Here is a 21,611-nt window from a genome sequence, read left to right on the forward strand (position 1 = left end):
TACACACCGCTGAGTATTATATATTTTTGAGTCACTTATTTGTTCTAAAAAGCCTTTCAAATGCGTCAATGACGTCATTCATTAGCAGAAAGCTAGTGTGTTGTGGGCAACAACGACCCAACCTGTAAGAAATCGAAAGGACGTAAGTACTCGTTCATTTAACTTTTGACCTATAATCCATAGTGAGCTTGCAGAAACCACAATCACATCTTCGATTTTTCAACGACAACCAGGTGAAAGAGTCAAATTTAGCCGTCTAGCTCCATAGACCCCCATTGTTTTTGCACTTATTCGTGATCGCCCCTAGCGGAAGTGCAACAGATTGCAGGTGCAATGGAGTTAATAGGGAGTGATCCGGCTCTCCGTAAACGGGCTCTGGTTCCACATTCTAATCCAGGGGTGGCAGTAATGCACAAGAAATAGTTGCCAACCGCTAATGAAACAAGAAGAAGAAGAAGTAGTTCATGCCTTCGGTATTGAAGCAGGGGATGCAATCTTTGATTTAACTCCTTCTCTAAACGAAGCAAGCTTTCCTTGTTGGTGTAGGTTCCACTCCTAGCACTGTAGAAAAACCGAAAACTGGTTCATCTTAATTACAGTTTTCTCCAAGCAGGTCTACGGTGTTGCTTTTTTTTTTTTTTTTTGTCTATGGTCCAAGAGGGTAAGTTTTGTTTAACCAAAGTTCACCATGAGTAATAGTTGGCATGTTTTTTGGCTTTAAGCGACTACGCCGCTCCGTCCGGCACCTTTTTCCTGTGTGTCAATGTCTTGTATGTGGAGCGCTTTGGGTTACACTGCATAAAAATCCGCTACGTAAATAAAAGTGATTTGACTTGACTTTATAGTAACTGATGCTAACTTAAGAGCGCAGTAGCCTACCCCATGCTGTGGAGGCACATCGCCGTTTAAATCAATTAGATATGAGCTGACTCATGTGCTATAAAAGTGTCTTTGTCATGTTTAGCCTATTTTTTTGAAATGGCAGTTTTTTTTTCTAAACGTAATGCTGTCACATGGTATGGTATGCTAGGCTAAATTAAATTACGTTATCTCCTGGTGGCTCTCGCCTATATTCTAAGCAAAGGGGCTGTCCTTGTAGTCTACAGCAGTGTTTCCCAAACTTTTTTTCTGGGGACCCACTTTTTAAAAATGACAGACCATCGCGACCCATTTCACTTCAGATCTAACACGCAACCACCAATATTGTTTAAGGCAACAGGTTCTCAAACCTCTAACCTCCTCTAACCACTTACAGTGCCATACGTAATAGTGCCTATGTCTTGCCTACTACCACTACTATTACAGGGATTGGTGATGCACTGACTCAGTTTCCCCACAACTCTGCAATCTCAATTACACATGACACAATGTTAAATATTTTCAAAGCTATACAATTCTCGCTCAGTTTTGTACAAACACACAACCTCAGGTTTTCCTCATCCTGCTTTGAACACAGTTGTGTTGCATTTTGGGCACCATCAGCGTGGAAAGTTACCTAAAAGATAACGTTTTAATGCGCATTCGAGAGTTTGGTGATATTCTTGCATTCTACGCAATCATCGCTCTAATATAGTAAGCTATTCCTGTATATCTAAAGAGAAATGTTGTAGGCTACGTTGCGTTGCAGAGAAATGGATCCATAACAGCGTTAATTCCGATGTAAACATAGCAAATAACTCAAGTCGTTATATTGTAGCCTATTTCTGGAGGTTTCTTTGGAAAGTTGAATCCGCAAGTTAAGTGTTTGTAGGCCTTATACTAAGGCTGTGTATTGATGTTGTGACAAGCTATGTTGTTGAAAGAATGTGAAATAAGTAAATATCAGAACAAGAGGCTTTTGCGCAATAGCCAAAAGATAATGCGCTTTTACTGTAGCCTAGTAGAGTTTGCGAGGTGGAAAACAAGAGGAAATAATAGCTTTTAAAATGTCAATTTAAATTGTAGCCTTATATAATGCACTGGTGTGCATTTTAAATCCGAAATAATAAGGAATGTGAGGAGGCTGCTATTAACTTTAACGAGTGCATCTACAATTGAAACTATCAGCCTTTGACGCAAATTTAATAGCCATGCTCGGTACAGGATGTGTGCTTTAGTTGACAGCATGGTAACTAGATTTTAATCGGTCAACGGAAGCAGCTGTCCGTTAATTTTCATGCTGATTTTGCAACTGCGAGGTCCATGGCAGGCGCCCCACAGAAATGTTTCATTTTGCGAGTGAGATGCACGCTGCCCCCTCTGCGGCGCGTTCGCCCCTAGTTTCAGAGCTATTGGGGTTCAGGGCCGTGACTGTGGTAAACAAACTATATCCTAATAGAAAACTGATAGCTTTCCCGGTTAAATGGTATAAGCTAGGCCTATTAGCCTACACAACATAAATTGTGCTGGCGACCCAAATAAAATCTCCTGCGACCCACCCGTGGGTCGCGACCCAGTCTTTGGGAACCAATGGTCTACAGGGTGCGTTCGTAAATTCAACCGGACACTGAAAATGTAACGCTCTGAAGAGACGGTTACAACGTTTCGGAGTGCCAATTTACAAACGCACCCATACAGGCCTACCTTGAATCACGACTGAAGCAAGCTCGCAAACATGATGGGCTACTTCCCCATACAGACGCGTGTGGGCGTTTCATTGAAAATGTACAGCTTGCGGCTTAGAGGGGTTACCAGGATGTCATTTGGGACGGGAGGGGGTCTATCTATCATGCATCAGTCAGGAACCGTAGCCAATGAAAAATACATGATAAGAATTTGTTTGTTTGTCACAATTGTTGATATCGATAATAAGTCAAATTTTTTTGATACTTTCTTGATTTGATTTGGGAGCCCCCCCCACCACACCAGTGGAGATAGACATTATAGGCCTACACTCAGGTGGCTTCATATCTTGTTTGTATTTCATACATGTTGAAATTCATTTTAAGTTTACATTATCGATGACCAGCTAAAATGCATAGTAAGTTGACTATTTCATATTGATTTTTATTTTGACTTACTTTTTTCACGATTGTCATATTGATTTACATTTATCTTTAATGTCATTACACTGTAGGCTATAGTGTGTAGGTCAAATTGAATGCCTGTCACTTAGGCTTCAGTCATGGTTTTAGGCCAGTGGAAAATTGCCATTATGCATACAAATATGTGGATGCAATTAATTATGTTTCCTGTGTAATGAGTGTAGGAAGAAAATGTAGCCTTAAAGATGAGTGTCATGTGTGTGCTATATTCATCCATTTACTCTTGTTAAAAATGGAAATATACCAGTAAGCAGAAACAGAGAGAAAGGATTTATGACCAACAACTGTGGAATGTCGTGTTCAAGGTGTTTGTAAAACCATGCTGCGTGTGTGTGTGTGTGTGTGTGTGTGAGTGTGTTACACTGAGCCTTGGAAAAGGCGTTGTCAGGCCTCTCTCAGGAGGACTGGCGCCCTAGGCCTTATTTACTGCCTAGGGGTCAATCTTTGCTGGATTCCTTCAGGGTCGGTCGTTAGGGGATATGGCCCTAAAGATATGGTCAAAGTGGTCAAGCAATGAGGTCGTGAAATGGTTTGTGTACCATTTATCGAGATGCCATGTCATGTCATGTCTTGTCAGAAGGGTATAAGTGTCTTTTTGTACTGTAACATCAAACTGCTTCTGTTAGCAACACGACGTGGGTCTCCGGGTGTAGTGAGACATTTCTAGCCTTAAAGACGTCTCCATATATGTGTGTGCTGTATGCTTTACTCATGTGTTTTTTTACTTCTGTTTGTGAACAAGTTATTCATGTATGGGTGAACAGAAATTGGGTTGATTTAAAGATGTTTTGCATCAGTGGCATTCTTCCTCAAGGTGATTGGGCCTACAGTAAGTGCTTGTTTGTTAAGATAGAAGGGGCCCTGAGTTGGAGCAGCCATCTCCTACTAGGGTGGTTGGCGCCTTCATGTGTGTTAGGTCAACCTTTGGGTAAATGTCACTGATGTCGGTTGTTAGGGGTTACATCCTTGTATACGATGTTGGGCAAAACGGGTGATGTGCTCATCTTGATTCCTGTCATACCATACTTGGAGATGTAAGCTTAAGCTGTACGAATTTCCTATAAGTGTCTTTTCTTTGGAAATTCAGACTCCATCTGGTAGCAACACAGCGTGGGTCTCTGGTGCTGTGAATAAAGCTCTCTGAGATTTCTAAATGCTAAAAACCTAGACTGATAGGTGAATAAAGCTCTCTGAGATTTCTGACCGACTACCGACTGGCTGAGACTTTGTGTTACTGATTCCTAAAATCAACATTATAAATGTTCAAAAACCACACAAGTGCATAACACAATATTCAAGCAGTAGTTCATTACTTTGGGGTGGTGTTACATAATCGAATTACAGCCCAACATATTGGTGGGGGCAAGACACGTCATGAATGGAAGTGATTGGCGAACAGCTGGCATTTCAGAGGGAATAAGGCATGTAACACATCTCGTAAGCGATTCTTACTAAAACAGTATTAAATCTAATGTCTAAATTGTGCTTGTGCTTATTTGAAAGTTTGTATTTAGACAACTTAAAGTGTATCTCTAGCAAAAATTGACCACAGGGTCTTTTTCTGCATTAAAACTAGGGCTGTCAAAATGAATGCGTTAATCGCTGCGATTAATTTTGAAATGCATAACACATTACAAAATGTTGACGCAATTAACGCATTGTTTACCTATATTCCTTGGGGCGGGCTGATGTCATGTAATTGAAGCCACAAAACCTGAAGCCGCAAGCCTGAGAGTTTATTTTATTGTCTATGGAGTTAGCTGAAGATGGAGAGGAACGTGAGGCGAAAAGTTTCGGTTTTAAAAATGCCTGATCAGTGCTGCCGCTATCACCACACGCATCATGCACTGTGCATAGGGCACCAAGAGACTGAGAATGAACAAATATTGTTAGAGAACATTTACAATGTCAAAATGCACCAACAGCATGTTACATAAAGATGATGCTTTCGGGTCCTCTCCATCAGAGTCCTGCACTGGTCCGTTTTTGGACACCCGCCCCTGCCCGCCCCCTCAAAGTTCAGCACCAGATCCGACCCGCCGTCACCCGTGATAATATCAAAATTAAATCTGCACCCGCCCAGACCCGTTAATATTAGGGCCTGTTACCCGACCAATAGGCTCTCTACATTGTTTCCTCTACGTTGATTTTAGCATGGCGGCACGCCAAGGCAAAATTAACACCGCATGGTATCAGAATCAGGGCAGACGCACAATGTAGTTTTGGTTGCTTTTTAAATAATCCTGCCGACGTATCCGAGCTCCCCCGCTGGCTCACATTGCAATTCATTTGCAATGAATAAAAAACTAGTTATTATGGCTCGTCCAGTTTCACTTCAAGTATTTTATATATTGTCAGTGGCGTAACAAACCATTGGTGGGCCCAGGTGCGAGAGCGCTGCGCGGGCCCCATACCGTCGAATTTTGGCCCAGGATGAATTAGCTCTGATACATGCAATACACATTAAGGGTGACTTCAATTGTTTATGCAAAGGGCCTGAGGCACCGAAGTAGTTTAGTAGTTACAGATTACAATTTCAAATAAAAAACACACGACTACATATCCATTACATGTGAAAACATTAAAAAATAATTGTATTAACAGCCTGCAGGCCAGGGTAATCTAATATTACTGCATTAACATCAACTCGCATGGAATTATGGGAACACTCAATGCGCCTCTTCAAACCTCTGCTGAAACTGCAAGCGTAGATTGCTTGCTTATAAATTCGCACTGCGCAGACACAAAACTTAATGTAGCCTAACTTATTTAACCGTCCAGAAACCAAATAAAATCATTCATATGCATACAATCCCCAATATGCGTGAATTAGGCCATTAGAAGAAGGCCATCTTACGAGCCTTTCGTTGTGCAAAATCGTCAACGATGTTCCCAATATTTAATGCTCTGGCTCTCGTATTTTCAATGGACAGGATAGCTAACCCACGGAGCCTCTCCTGCCCCATGCTGCTCCTTAGGTATAGGTCTTAATAAGTTTGAGTTTGGAAATAGATCGCTTAGCTGTTGCCACAGTCACAGGCAATGTCAGAAACATGAGTACACACTTCCCCGAATGTGGATGTTACACTGTCATAATCTACCACCAGCATTTTGGCAAGTTGAAAAATAGATGACTTCTGTGAAATCTCTGCTTTAAAGCAAGACCTGAATGAGAGGAGTTGTGTTGGGAATGTCGGTGCAATGTCCCTGCTATAATGGTCGGACAAACGTCTTGCCTTTTCAAGCAGTTCATCATCACCTGCGAGTTGAAGGGTCATACGTAAAGACTCAAACACATGACAAGTTTCCCGCATACTTCCAAATCTTTGGGAGAGCTGACTGATTATGATGTCCAGAGTTGCATTAAATACCTGCACTTTGAAGTATCTCTCTGCATCGGTTAAGCGCTCATCTTCAGATAGATCGTCAAAGTGACGCTTCACTGTCCGTGCTCTAACATTTTAAAGTTCTAAAAAAAAAAAAAAAAAGGAGGCAGGGCGGGGGTAGCGACGGGCCCCCGGGAGGTCACGGGCCCTGGTGCGACTGCACTTGCTGCACCTACTATAGTTACGCCACTGTATATTGTACTGGTGTAGCCTATTTAACTAAACATTAACTTTCTTCTCAGTGTTTCCTCTTAATTTAGTAGCGGTGCCACTGCTTCAGAGGGCAGACGCACAATATTGTCCGGACACATAGTAGTCTAAATGCCCTCCGCTGACTGGAGAAAATTGCAGTTTAGCAATAAACAGCAATGCTAATTCGAGGTACCTGTCTATTTTTATTCCATATATATATTGTTTTATAGACGTTAGTGGCATGCGCTATCAAGAGCTTCCATGTGCTACGCCTGTTTGTCAACATCGCAAAAACTAATTTTCGCACAGCTTGGAAAGGTGTAGCACAAGCTAAGGAAAACCCATTCATTTCTGGAGCTGATCGTATTGAAAGTATTTCCCATATCATAGCCTATTACTGTAGCTCGATCGCAACAACAGCAAAAATGAAACCTGGAGAGTGGATGTCTCCGCAGAGACACCACTGTTACATTAGATGCGCACTCAATCACGATTCAATGCAGGAAAAAAGCAACGACTGGTAGTAGCGAAGGTAAATGGGATTAAAGGGGTGGTTCAGGATTTTGAAAATAGGACCTCATTTCCAAGTTAGCAAGTGTGATATTTACTTTGGAGTGGGTAAGACTGTTTTTAGTGGCAGGCTAACACATACCGTTGACTTGCGCTAGCCTAGCACCTGCAAACTCTGCAATTAGAAGGACTGGATGAAACGTGTTGAAAATGGTCTCCACTGATAAATATCACACTTGCTTACTTGGAAATGAGGTCCTATGTCCAAAATCCTGAACCACCCCTTTAAAGCAATTTTGCAAATGTGGGGACAGCACAAAACTTTGCCAAAAACATTTTGTATGCACTTGCGGTGATAACCTAGTAGGCCTAATGTGAATCATGGACTATAACCAAAGAAAGTTAAGGAGATTTGCAATGGCTGTGTTGTGGGTTGTGTTTCTACAACATGTTGACACAAAACTTATTTTCTATCATAAACCAAGTAGGCCAAGCGCTTTCTCCATTGTCACCGTGAACTATGTTCAAGCACTGACGTGGTTTAATGCATGGGGTAACGTGACGTGAGTCAGACAAGATGGGCCTGTCTTTAGTTCCTGAAATCCTGTCCCTCTCAAGTCACGACCCCTGTGTTTTATTATTATTATTAAATTATTATTAATATTATCCATAACCTTATTGAGATTTTCACGGAACGTTTCAAAGCGGCACTGAAAAAATGTAATAAATAGCAATAACTTTATAGCTTCAACAATCACAAGTCGCATGCTGCTACTCAGCCGATCAATTATGTGCATTCTGATTCAAGTTGAGTTAGTGAGTGGAGTTGCTATGGGGATGAGACTCTCTTTGACAGCTAGTCTGGAAAAATAATAATAATAGACAAGGGGAGAGGAGACGACAGAAAAGACAGGTAAATAGCTACTTTTTACAAGTTCACACCATGGCTTGTTCAAAGAAGAGAGAAGTAGACAGCGAGAACAGGTGTTTTAATAACGAATGGACCAACAGTTATATGCAGAGATGGCAAAAGTACTCACTTTCCATACTCAGGTAGAAGTACAAATACTTGTGTTAAAAATTACTCTGGTAAAAGTAGAAGTACTGGTTTAACTTCTTTACTCAAGTAAAAGTAACAAAGTACAGGCTTGGAAATTTACTTAAAGTATAAAAGTAAAAGTAGTCTTGTGAATGACAACCATTTTTTATGCAACGGTACCTGGACAACATAAATGTTACCAGAGTGCAAGAGTGCCAGTCTCTCTTTTTAAATCTTCCCATAACCTGTTGCCCTCCCCAACATTGCACTGCCTACTTCACTGCACAGAGTTATAGAGCCTAGAATATTGTTTTTTCTTTCTGCCAGAACGAGCATCTCTAACTGACAAAATTTCAGCCCTCTAGGTCTCTTGATATGATTTTAGAAACACAATTGAGCCCTAGCACCAGGCAATATAGCAGGAATGGCGTTGCCATGGCATGAGCAAGCACTCACAACAAGAGGCCAAATTACACCAATGTCCTTGTGCGTTCTCACAATCAGCTACCATGTCCCTCTACCAAGTTTGGACTTCATACACCAAAGTGTTGCTGACGTGAGCTCACTTTCTTTATTACAGTACCCCTAGAGGCCAAATGAGACCACTTTCCTTGCATGTCCTCACAATCAGCTAATATGTCCCTGTACCAAGTTTGGACTTCATACATCGAAGAGTTGCTGAGATACGACCCCACTTCCTGTATTACAGCGCCCCCTATAGAGGCCAAATGATACCAATTTCCTACTGTGTCCTCACAACCAGATACGAAGTCCCTGTACCAAGTTTGGACTTCATGCATTAAAGCGTCTCCGAGATGTTAGCCCACTTCCTGTTTTGTGGCTTCATCACCATATTTGATTGGCTGTCATGGGCCAATAAAGTGGAATTTGAAAAATCTGACAAGTATTGTTTGTGCGGCTCGGTCTGAAGATCGTCTCCGCCAAGTTCCATTAAAATCGGATGAAATTTGTGACCGCTGAAACTTTCCATAGGGTTTGGACCAAATCCAATATGGCGGAGGTCCAATATGGCGGAAAGTGACGGGATAGGGGTCGATGAACTCGGGATGGTCCAAGGATTCAGACGCTACCTCAATTGTGAGAATCAGACAAAAGCGCATGTACGCATGTCCAGCATTGAACTGGTGGTGGCGCTAGAGTGTTCAATGTATATGCATAAAAATAGCTGGGAGTGATTGGGCCAGTGTCCTGACTAATGGTATCGAGTTTTGTTATGTTAACTCAAAGCGTCACGGAGATGTTGGTCCACTTCCTGTTTGGCGGCTTAATCCCGATATTTGATTGGGCAAACAAAAATGAAATTGAAAAATCTGACAAGTATCGTTTATACGGCTTGGGCAGAAGATCATCTCCGCCAAGTTCCGTGAAAATCGGATTAAATTTGTGACTGCTGAAACTTTTCGTAGAGTTTGGACTAAATCCAATATGGCGGAGGTCCAATATGGCGGAAAGTGACGTAATAGGGGTCATTGAACTTAGGTCGGTCCAGGGATTCCAATGGTGCCTGATATGTGAAAATCGGACGCACCGTTCAATGGTCACATGTGTGAATGCAATCCAGGTTCGACCCATTGGTGGCGCTAGAGTGTTGGGCATAGAGTTCTGTAAATTGGTGAAAGTGATCATGGGACAGTGCTGAATCAGTGTGCCGAATTTCATAACTTTAGACCCAGCGGTTCAATTTTCGGCCAGATTTTGACCTGTTGGTGGCACTAGACGGCTGGGTTTAGAGGTCCGTAAATGAGTGTGAGTGGTCAGTGGAGTGTCCAGAAACTTTCTGCCAAATTTCAGCACTTTTTAGCCAGGCGTTCTATGGGCTGCCATAGACTCCAATGGCGGATGTGTAATAATAATAATAGGAAAAGCAACTCAATGGTTGCCTTCGCAGCTTCGCTGCTAGGCCCCCAATAAAAAATCAGTATTTTAGACCATTATTTGCCAAGGTATGGTCATGCGTTTTGTAATGCCTTATGGAAACTCCTCATAGGACTTTTGATTACCCAAAATGCATACTGACAATAAAAGTATGCATTTCTGAGGTTTCTTGTAGACTATTTGGATTGTGTGTCAGGTTCTGATATACAGTAGAATGACTACACAAAATGGAACTAGATGTACCGCAGAGCGGTACAAAATATGACCGCCGCCCAGTCCAGCACATTTTTTCCACAAAAAGAAATCACGCTGAAAGGCCTATATGATTCTAACTGTCTCACTAAATTGCATTATCCACACTCAATTCTCACTGGTATCTGCTAGACAACAAGTACCAAAACATGATTAGTTCATAGATTTCACATGTAAAATTAATTTTATACAACCCCACCTCCATCTTGCCTGTTCATAATTCTGAGAAATTCTTGATTGTTTGTGTTATGTTTATGTTATGGGTGTGGGTGTGTGTGTGGGTGTGTGTGTGTGTGTGTGTGCGTGCTTGTGTGTGTGCCTGCGTATGTGCCTGTGCATGCAAGCGTACATATGTCTACTGTGTGAGTATGTGTCATACGTATGATTACTGTGAATGTATGTGTGTGTGTGTGTGTATCTGTTTGTGCACATGTGTGCACATGAAATGGGTTAACATGACCCCTGGAGGCAAACATACGGAAAAAAATGGTCATCCTAGGCCCTACAGTTCTCAAGATATTCACAGAGAACTGTGTCTGCCCTACCCTCCTTTCAGGGGGTCCAGTCCAGCGGGGGGGCTACAGATCAAAACGAAAAATGACAGTTCCATGCTATCCATGTGGGGGTACATGCCCACCAAGTTTTGTGTACCCCGGTCTTTCAGTGTCCCGGGAATCCTTGTTGGTGTACGTCACTAAATGTACACATAAATTATTTTATTGTAAGGCCCCCCATGAACGAAAGTACACAAAACTTGGCATGCATTCGGAGGGTGTCATAATGATCCTACACTTTTAATTTCGTGCAGTTTTGACCTTGTCAGCCAGAGATATTGTGATGAAAACACCTAATTTTTTGCTTTTTAATTTTTAACTAGGTGGCGCTATACATGAAATAAGTGGTAATGGGATGGGTTGACATGCCCCCTTAAGACCAACATACATAAAAAAGGTGGGCCTCCTAGGCCCTACGGTTCTCGAGATATTCACAGAAAACTGTCTCCGGCCACCTACAGGCCAGTTGGTGTATAGTAACATAAATTAATTTATTGTGTGGCCCCCCCATGAACGGAATTCCACAAACTTTGGCGTGCATACAGAGGGTGTCGTAATGATCCTACACTTCCAATTTCGTGCAGTTTTGACTATGTTAGGTCACAGATACCTTCAATTACAACACCTCATTTTTACTTTTTTGTGTTTAACTAGGTGGCGCTATACATGAAATGAGTTATGGAATGGGTTGACATGGCCCCTTGAGATCAACATACAAAAAAAAAAAGATCCTCCTAAACCCTAATGTTTTCGAGATATTCACAGAAAACTGTGTCTGCCCTACCCTCCTTTCGGGGGGTCCAGTCCAGCGGGGGGGCTACAGATCAAAACGAAAAACGATGGTTCCATGCTATCCATGTGGGGTTACATGCCCACCAAGTTTCGTGTACCCCGGTCTTTCAGTGTCCCGGGAATCCTTGACGGAAATTTGGGCATGTGAAAAAGAAAAAAAAAAGAAAAAAAAAAAAACATTCTGACTAAACCTATATGACCGCCGCTTCGCTGCGCGGCGGTCATAATAAATACATAAAAGTCTCTATGCATTTTCTTTGTTGGCTTCATGGGTGTGTATAAGATGGGCTATACATCTGCACAACTAATATTGGATAAAACAACATGAATATTTAATTCCTACCCGACAAACACGGGACGTCCGGCACGACCGGACCTTATGCCGACATTCACGACGTCCCCGATTGGTCCTGAACGTCATGTTCTCTAGCGGACGTTCTGGTGACCTTATTGACGTCTGGAGCAAGTTATCATTTGGTTATTGCGTGACGTCCGGTGCAGGACTTTCTGGGGACGTCACCGTCAGGTCCCTCGGATGACATTTGCATTTGGTCATTTCCAATACCTCCTAAGGACCCGACAATAACGTTATACCGGGGACATAGGGGGGGACGTTTGTTTATTCACACATGGCAGCGGAGTTGAGAGCGCTCTGGCTACCGCCTGCAGGACGGAGACATCACATCCATGCACGACTTCACGTTACACGTCTGGGGATGACTAAAGTATCTATCTATCTAGTCTCTAGCAGTAGCTGCATTAGCCTACCGTAGTCTAAGGCAACATATCATACAGTTTATGAAGTTGTGCGTCTATGAGCAAAGTCGTCTATGAGCATATGAGCAAAGTAGTCTATCATATGAGCAAAGTAGTCTACTTTGCTCATAGACGCACAACTTCATAAACTGGGAAAAGGGTTGTTAACGTTAAACTCAAAATGTATATGCAGACATGCTGAATTATGTAGCACATACATTTTGAGTTTAACGTTAATGTATAACGTTACAAACTAGAAAAGGGATTTGATCAAATTCATGTTAGCTGATGTGATGCTTGGTGTAACGTTAGCAAAGTCGCTGTTCTTAGCTTCTAGCTTAGTCTACAATGCGCATTTCTTCAGATAACTGTCATTACGTGATGCATGTACTGTAACATGCTCTAAATAGGCAGTGGTTTATTCAACGTAGTCACGTACTTATTATCTGTTTTATTTTCAGAAACACACACACGGCCGAATTGGGACTAAAACCGACTTTTGGAGCTGAATACGATGCAATAAAACTAGAGAAATGTTAAAAACAGACCACATAGCATTTGTTTAGGGTTGTCTAGCAACAGAAGTGACTACTTAATTTGTAAAGCAAAACGATCTAGCTCTAGGCCTACATTGCAGAAAAATTAAGGATACTGCTTCTTCATGACTTGTTTAAATGTCATTGTAATTTATTTGACGCATGCTCGCGTTTAAAAGTGTCACGCATAGCTGTCCCCGATGTTACAGCAGCTCCTTGTGGAAACAGCAAAGAGTGCACGTATCCGATGAGATTTCTGACGAGGAGCAAGCTCTCTGCCTCACCAGAGCCTTACTGTTTATTAATAAAACAATGATATAGAATAGAAACATCTGCAATCTATTTATTTCATCTTAAAGTTGGCTACAAAGAGCATTCATAGCCTAGAGAAAACGATACATTTTTCTTTATTTGCAATGTTCCAGGAAGGTAGGCTTACATTTATAGGCTATCCCTGTTTGATCACAGGTCCAAGAAAACGAGTGGATATAACGTCAATGCAGTCTAGTTATGTTTCATGTACTTTATTTCATGTTGAGTTTTGCTTCCCAGCATGCATTGCGTATTTTTAGTATTTTTGGCTATTATTAGTTTTTAATATTTTGAAACAATATGGTTTGAACAATTTATCTTAGGCTAGCCTAGGCCTACTCTGATATTGTTTTGAACAATATGCTACGGGATATGCCCATTAAAACGTCGTAGTTTATTAAGAAAATGACTCTGTAGATGTGAAAGCAGCACATCCTAGCCCGGTATAAATGTCCATGTCTACTCATTATTAGTGTAATGCATTCGGAGGATGTGATTTCGTGAAAATATGAGGTGAGTGAAGTTGATTGTGTAGTTGTAGATCAAGTCATTAATGCGTGTTTATGTTCCGTCTACCTCTCTCCTAGCAACGCTGAGACTTACAGGATGTAATACCATACCAAATCGGGCTTCATGTTTTTTTTTTTTTTACCATCGCGGAAATATAAACGTCGCGCGCATAACGTTGCGGTGACCATTACAGGACGTCCTCTCAAAGTCTCATGGACGTCTTTTAGACCTCCCGAACAGAGGTCCGCGGGACGTAAAGGGAACCCTACACAATGTCGAGTAGGTGACGTTCGCCAGGGGACCTTTAGGGGATGTCGCCAGGACTTTATTTTGTTTACTGGGTATGGATTCCTGTGAATATTTCAAGACCAGAAATGTAGTGGTAAAATAAGAGGTGGGTAAACTATGAATTCTGTGATCACCGTAAGAACATGTTTGATGATGGTGGAGGTTATTGTCCAATGTACAAGTGGCATTAAGTGATTCATAGAGTGTTGATGAGTGTACATATTGTTATTGTGGATAATACTGTGTGATTTTTAAATGCTAACAGTTGTAATTGGTGAATTAACTCTTTTGAGAGGTGGATAAACTCTAATAAGAGGTGGAGAAACTATTTCTGAAATTTCAGTGGTGGGTAGGCTAAACTGCGTTTTGCCTACTTGCGTTTAGCAGCCTCCACTACATCCCTGTTCAAGACCCAATGCTGCATCTAGCCTATACTTATTGCTAAGGATATAGGCTACACTGCAGCTATGAGTTAGGGAGGCACCAAAGGCGAGGAGAGGAGGGCATTTTTGACTAAATTTAATTGAGACATAGGCTACTACTACGTGCTAACGTTAACGTTACTGCCATCAAGCTGCAATGATTTGCCGCAAATGAATGCCTCCCAAATCGAGTCATCTTGTAGTGGTGCGTCAAGTGCAATGTATATTCCATCTGCTATTGATGACGCGAAAAATAATAATGGTAGGCTACTGAAATTATTTGAAACTAAAGTAACGAGCCAGTTTTGTAAAAGTACCGATATTCGTGTTAAAATGTAAGGAGTAAAAGTAAAAAGTCGCCTCAAAAATAAATATTAAAGTAAAGCAAAAATATTTGAAAAATGTACTTGAGTACAGTAAAGAAGTATTTGTACTTCGTTACTTCCCATCTCTGGTTATATGTTTATTCTTCCACCAGGCGGTTCAAAGCTTGTATGTCTCATATGTTCCAAAACTGTGGCTATCATTAAAGGCGGCAATGTGAAGCGTCACTAATGAGACCAAACACAAATATTTTGAGCAAGCGTACTCTCTCAAAAGTGAACTGAGGACAGACGCTTGCTCAAAATATTTGTGTTTGGTCTCATAGTGACGCTTCACAGTGTCTCTTTGAAACGTTCCGTGAAAATCTCAATAAGGTTATGGATGCGGGTCCGGATAGGATGCCGTCACGGTCCACCTATTAGTGACCCCTGCTATAGAGCCTATGAGTCTAAGCCAGTGTTTCTCAAACTTTTTCAGACCAAGAACCACTTAACCAATTAAACAAAAACTCAGACCACAAAAAAGAGTAGACTTACTTCAGCAGTATATTACACAATGGGCCTACTCACTGAACCACCATGCTTGCTTTGCACCTTGCTCATTGTGTCAGCGGATATGATTTAAACTGGCATAGCTTACTTTAACTGTTTGGATTAGCATACAAGTTGGTTCAGCATTGCAAACAACTATATTATATTTTACTACGTCTGTTCATGGACCACTTGGTCCCCGGACCACACTTTGAGAAACACTGGACTAAGCCATAGTAAAACAGTCTAATTAGTCAAAGAGCCATTGTGTTATGTGTAAATAGAGGTGAACAAAGATATTCTATTCTAATGAAATACCAGTTTTTTTCATATTGTAGCCTTGTAACCTTCTGATATTCAGTGTGACTTTTTTGGGGGAGGCGGGGGTGCGGATGGCATGCCCCCACTGTTAAAAATAAATCTAGAGGAAACACTGCTCCTTCTTAATATCTATCATGACGATCATACATTATTGAATGCATGTGGACACTATTTTTTTTAATATCAGAATGCGTGATTAACATGGGCTGGGCTAGGTTGCTAGTGTCCGCTAATGTTGGCCATTTAGCCACTCATTTTACAGTCCGTATTTAATGTTACCACCCAAATTTCCTTACAATTTAACTAGGCCTTATCTCTGAAAAACGTACCTCCTCTCTGATTCCATCCTGCACATGTGTTTTCTCCAACAGTTTTGAACAAATTTGCGCAGCATGGTCATGACTCTAAGCAGATTTAATAGCAATTTAGCCTGTCGTCTTCTTACAATGCTTCTTTGTGCCAACAAGAATCCTTGAACAGTTGTTAATGTTTTGTTAAATGTACATTCAGAGTAAAGGCGGCGGGTCCGTTACGAGACACAGTGTGTGTGTGTGTGTGTGTGTGTGTGTGTGGGGGGGGGGGGGGTCTGAGAACATGAAAAGTGCAGTTGAATGGAAGGATTTTTTTTTATCAAATTAAAATTGTAACACACACTGTAGATTGAGTGATGATTATGTGACTGTCAGTGTTGATATTGTGGCGGCCCGCCACAGATTAGTCAATGAATGGGAAACACTGGAATGCATTAAAAAATGGACTCAACTGTTTTTCTCATATGCTTTTGTCTTTTTTTCCTTTCTTCATTTTTTTGTTAGCAGCCAATACTTCAGCGATGAAGGCCAATATTGAGTGTGAAGATGCTTCATCACACAAGAGAGGACAAGATGAAGGAGAGAAGTGTAGACGTTCGGGCAGAACAAGTTTGGCTGACTCTGGATCCCCCCAAAAATACCATGAGGTGAAAAAGAAAAGAACGTGCTCGCAGTGTGGGAAAAGTTTCACCTCTCCATCGTTACTCACTAGCTGTGAGAAAACGGATACTGGAGAGCGACCTGACCAGTGCTCAGATTGTAGGAATGCACCTGATGAAGGGAGCAAAATGAAAAGACACACTGGAGAGAAACCATACCACTGCTCAGACTGTGGAAAAGCCTTTTCTGCATTGAGGAGTTTGATATCGCACCAGAGACTGCACACTGGAGAGAAACTTCATCACTGCACAGACTGTGGAAAAGCCTTTATTGAATTGAATAGATTGATATCGCACCAGAGAGTCCACACTGGAGAGAAACCTTATCACTGCTTGGACTGTGGTAAAAGTTTCACCTTTTTCCCCACACTCAGGGTGCATCGTAGGCTTCATACTGGAGAGAAACCGTATCCCTGCACTGTCTGTGGGAAGAAATTTGTTAATACAAGTTCCCTTAAGAGTCACCAAAAAGTGCACAATGGAGATAAGCCTTATAACTGCACATTCTGTGGAGGTCGGTATGCAAGGCTGGTTGAACTGAAAATCCATCAAAGGCTTCACACTGGAGAGAAGCCGTATTCCTGCACACTGTGCGACAAGCGCTTTTCTCAGCATCCTCATCTAAAAATTCACTTGCGAACACATTCTGGAGAGAAGCCGTACCACTGTTCACATTGTGGGAAAGACTTTTCTCAGAATAGCCATCTTACGGTCCACCTTAGGACACATACTGGAGAAAGGCCCTATCGGTGCCCTCAGTGTGAGAAGTCCTTCACTACATTGAGTGCTCTTAAATGTCACCTCAGGGTTCACACTGGAGAGAAGCCTTACCCCTGCTCTGAATGTGGAAAGTGTTTTTCCCAGTCCAGTGAACTCAAAACACACCAACAACGAAAGACCTGCAATAAGCCAGGTGATCTTCAAAGTCATCTGGAACGACATGAGATTCAGCCTTTACTTCGTAGAAAGACCAGTTCACAAGGATCACAAAAAAACCTGAGAATTGGCAACCAGGGCAACCACACCAGAGCAAGGTCGTACTATTGCTCAGAATGTGGAACAGCCTGTTCCAGTGTGGATGAAATGGAACATCACCAGAGGAGCCACGTTGGAGAGAAGTTGTATAACTGCGCACAGTGTGGAAGCAGCTTTTCAAATCTGAATGAATTGAAAATCCATAAAAGGCTTCACACAGGTGAGTGCACGCACTGGCCCTCATTTATCAACTGCGCTTAGAAACCAGCGTAGATCTGATCAGCATACGATGGGGCTCACATGTAATTCATGAAACGCTCGTATCGCTCCAATTTCAGTGTAAGAATAAACGTGTGTTGATAAATATGGCGGCTGGAAACGAGCATAATTTAAATATCCCACCCTATGCTCATTTTCAAGGCCTCGCCCCCTGGAATTTACAACTTGGAGCATGGAGGTGCATATACATGGCTGTTCAGTCGGAATAAGAGTATCTGTCATTTGTTGTTTTATGGCATGGGGTGCCTTCCCCTATTTCCTACACCCTGTGTATCTTGATGTTTTACATAATTTTTATCATGATTATTACGTATAATGAAGTGGTGTGCCTGTGTTCCGCTTTCTGGGTCACTCATCACCATGGAAAGATAGTTAGGCTAAAACATTTTATATTACTTACAGAAAACATCACCTCACCATCCGCTAGCTGCCTGTGTCCTGAATACACTGTAAAAAAATGCAATCTCTGTGGACAGCCCATGGCAACAAAAACAACCTGGGCAAACCTAGCCCATAAAAACATAACAAACTGTTCCAGCAAATCACAGACGAGAATCACGTTTAGGAGAGTTTCAATTAGCCTTATTCACCCGGCGGCCTGAACGAGGCTAAAGGGTACACTTGCCATTACACCTCAGTCCAGCAGATGGTGGTGGTAATGCACTCCATTTGTAAAATGTAAAAAAAAAAAAAAAACTGAAGAAGAAAAACAGGCCAGTGAACCCTTCTTCTTTTTCGGTGAGCTTTTTTTTGGCAGTTTGCAAACGGAGTGCATTACCACCACCATCTGCTGGACTGAGGTGGAATGGCAAGTGTACCCTTTAGCCTCGTTCTGGCCGCCGGGTGAATAAGGCAAATTGCATGGGAGGGAGGGGGAGGAAGTAGCGAGCTAGCTTTATGTTTTGTTTGAATCAAATCGAGGATTAGGGTAGGGAAGAGTCCACTTTACATACTCCAGTTGAAGTTCAGATACTTGCGTTAAAATAGATTGTGGTAAAAGTATAAGTACGGATTCAAATTCTTTATTCAAGTGAAAGTAACCTTTTGGAACTGCACTCTCATTGTTCACACCCTTCAGGACTTTTGATAGAGCAATACAAATACATTGCCTTTCTCTCGTGATACACATACGGTCACTCTGCCATTTGCTCAATGAACTAATTCATTTATTTTTCTCATTATTTACACATGGACTACTCTTCCCCTCTTTCTCTCCCTTCTTTCTCCCTCTCCCTCTCCAAAAGCCTCCGTCCAAACCCCTGTTCTCCCAGGGGCCTCTGCAGCCTGTTCTGCTCCTCCCAAAGACCGATCAACATGGCATGTTCCACTGAAGACTCTGACAATACAACTAATGGACTGCAGACACTTACTGGGGCAGGATAACACATTGACACTACCAGGGGGAAGAGGAGGTTAGTATTCATTCACAGGCAATAGTCAAGATATCAATTATCAATTTGTCTTAGAAGGGGACACATAATTTTAAGCATTAATTGATATATATATATATATATATATATGATCAAATATGATTGATACATAATCAAATATGTTTTATATTTAATCTCCACTTTACCATGCATTTGTCCTGTTTAAAACTGATGCTCAAAAAGAGGCAAACAAATGTTACTCCCGTGTAAAAGTATTAATTCATCTATTTTCCCTTCTTATGATACCAAGAACAAAGGCCCCAGGGTTTAATGGTTGATGGGGAACCGACCACCAATAACAGTCTTGTAGCATCTAGTACACATCACCAGACTCTGCGAGAAGAAACTAAGTCTAAGAAGAGAGAAAAACTACAAAAGGGAGATATGCCCCACCAAAGCACAAAGAGTGAAAAGAGTCTGACTGTCTCGAAGGGCCATCTTTACAGCGGCATCATAGAGGAGAAGGAGCGATTCCACTGCACCCTGTGCTTGAAAAGCTTTAGCAGTGCAAAGTCCCTGAAAACCCACAAAGCGATCCACAAGGAAAAGAATGTCCACACCTGCTCTTACTGCGGACTGAGTTTTAACCAATCAGGGGCCTTAGTGACGCATGTGAGGATACACACTGGAGAGAGGCCCTTTGAATGCTCCGAATGCCAGAAGAGGTTTGTCTCATCCTCCCACCTTCATGTACACCAGAGAATCCACTCTGGGAAGAAGCCATATGCCTGCAAAGAGTGCGGAAAGAGGTTCACGCAGTCGTCAGCCCGGAACTTCCATCAAAAAATCCACACAGGAGAGAAGCCCTTTCAATGCAATGACTGCAATATGTCTTTTATAACTGTCAAATTTCTAAAACAGCACCAACGAGTCCACACCCAGGAGAAACCATACCACTGCTCTGACTGTGGTAAGTCTTTTAACCATCACGGCAACCTGATCGAGCACCGACGCGTGCACACAGGTGAGAAGCCTCACCGCTGCTCCGACTGTGGGAAGTGTTTCGCAAGATACAATGCACTCAAAGCCCATCGGAGAACACACACGGGAGAAAGGCCGTACTCCTGCACTGAGTGTGAAATGAGCTTCCGCCAGCTGAGTCATATCCACGCACACATGAGAATGCACAGAGGAGAGAGACCTTATGTCTGTGACGTCTGTGGTAAAGGCTTTGCACAGCTAAAGAGCCTACAGAGTCATCAGAAAAACTGCACTAAGACTAAAACTTCTTTGCAATAAGACGTTTTCAAGAAGGTCGACACTGGTCCTGCACCAGAGTTCTCACACATGAGAGATGCCGTACTCCTGTTCACTGTGCAGAAAACATTTCAGTCAAGCATCAGGTTTAAAGAGGCAAGAGGCTCTGTATTCTCCTGTAATGGTCTGCGAAGGCCGGTATGTAATCATGGGTGTAAACACAGGAAATGTTGTTGCTGAACTGTATCTACAGTACACTGAATCTTTACATCTTGATTCACAAATTGTTACATCAAAAGATATATCTTTGTATTTAATTATTTTGAGAAATTTGCATGTTACTTGGTGAGAGAAAGAGAGACATCAACTATGTGATAAATGGACTATTGTAAACAATCATTACATTTTACTCCCAGTATTTCCCACTGCAGAGTTTTTTTCTATAGCACTAATGAGTGTAGCACTGTAGCTGCCTGGCAGCTCTAGCTGTTGACTGCAGCAGCTCAAGCATTGAGAGCATGGGACTTTGTTTTTTTTTGTAACAATATAACTTGGTGACCTTGGGAAACAGAGATCTATGTGAAAAATCACTGGAATTCTCCTTTAAGTAATCAAGTTATTGCTAGCAAGCACACACAGCACAGAGATGCAGTTAAAACAATGGTCTGACGGCAATGCAGATTTTGCTATGATGTTTGTCCTAGTACTTGTTGGTTGCTGGGGGGAAGCTGGCTGATATTATATGAGATGTCTGACTGTATACTGTTAGTACATAAAGTATAGAACAAAGCGTATGAACAAAATTCTTATCAAGGTGACATTTCTAGTAATGTTGTGTCCCAATCTTGGCTTATTGCTTCCACTGTGGCCCATTCACATCCAGCTGTCTGTATTTTATTAATTTTGGTAACACTTTACTTCACGGGTGAGTTCATAACACGTTCATAGCAGCTGTCATAAACTGCACATAAAGCATTCATGACTGTTTCATGAGACATGACTCAACATTCATACCAAACCTTTCATGAATGTGGAAGACAGAACGACGAGAGCTTGTCAAAATAAAAGTCCAAAGTCGCAAAGCAGCATTGCCGTTTTTGGTCCAAACCTCTTGTCT

The 21,611-nt window shown here is 41.9% G+C and overlaps 1 protein-coding gene across 1 annotated transcript; it reads left to right on the plus strand.

Annotated features, from left to right (window-relative positions):
* The first annotated feature begins 452 nt into the window (after positions 1-452).
* LOC143134315 (uncharacterized) lies at positions 453-21,413 on the plus strand. Its single transcript, XM_076294635.1, has 4 exons — positions 453-661; positions 16,459-17,808; positions 19,112-19,279; positions 19,548-21,413. Exons 1-4 carry the CDS (start codon positions 649-651, stop codon positions 20,534-20,536), a joined length of 2,520 nt encoding a protein of 839 aa, XP_076150750.1. The 5' UTR covers positions 453-648; the 3' UTR covers positions 20,537-21,413.
* Positions 21,414-21,611: the final 198 nt, after the last annotated feature.

This window comes from Alosa pseudoharengus, unplaced genomic scaffold, assembly GCF_046254945.1.
Source record: "Alosa pseudoharengus isolate Yale_2024_CS ecotype anadromous, Long Island Sound unplaced genomic scaffold, YU_APseudo_1.1 YU_APseudo_1.1_scf_1, whole genome shotgun sequence".
Classification (NCBI taxonomy): Eukaryota; Metazoa; Chordata; class Actinopteri; order Clupeiformes; family Clupeidae; genus Alosa; species Alosa pseudoharengus.

Coding starts and splice junctions, on each gene's coding strand:
- LOC143134315 (XM_076294635.1), top strand. Junction 17,809..19,111: donor CCATAAAAGGCTTCACACAG/GTGAGTGCACGC, acceptor CCTCTCCAAAAG/CCTCCGTCCAAACCCCTGTT. Junction 19,280..19,547: donor ACTACCAGGGGGAAGAGGAG/GTTAGTATTCAT, acceptor TATGATACCAAG/AACAAAGGCCCCAGGGTTTA.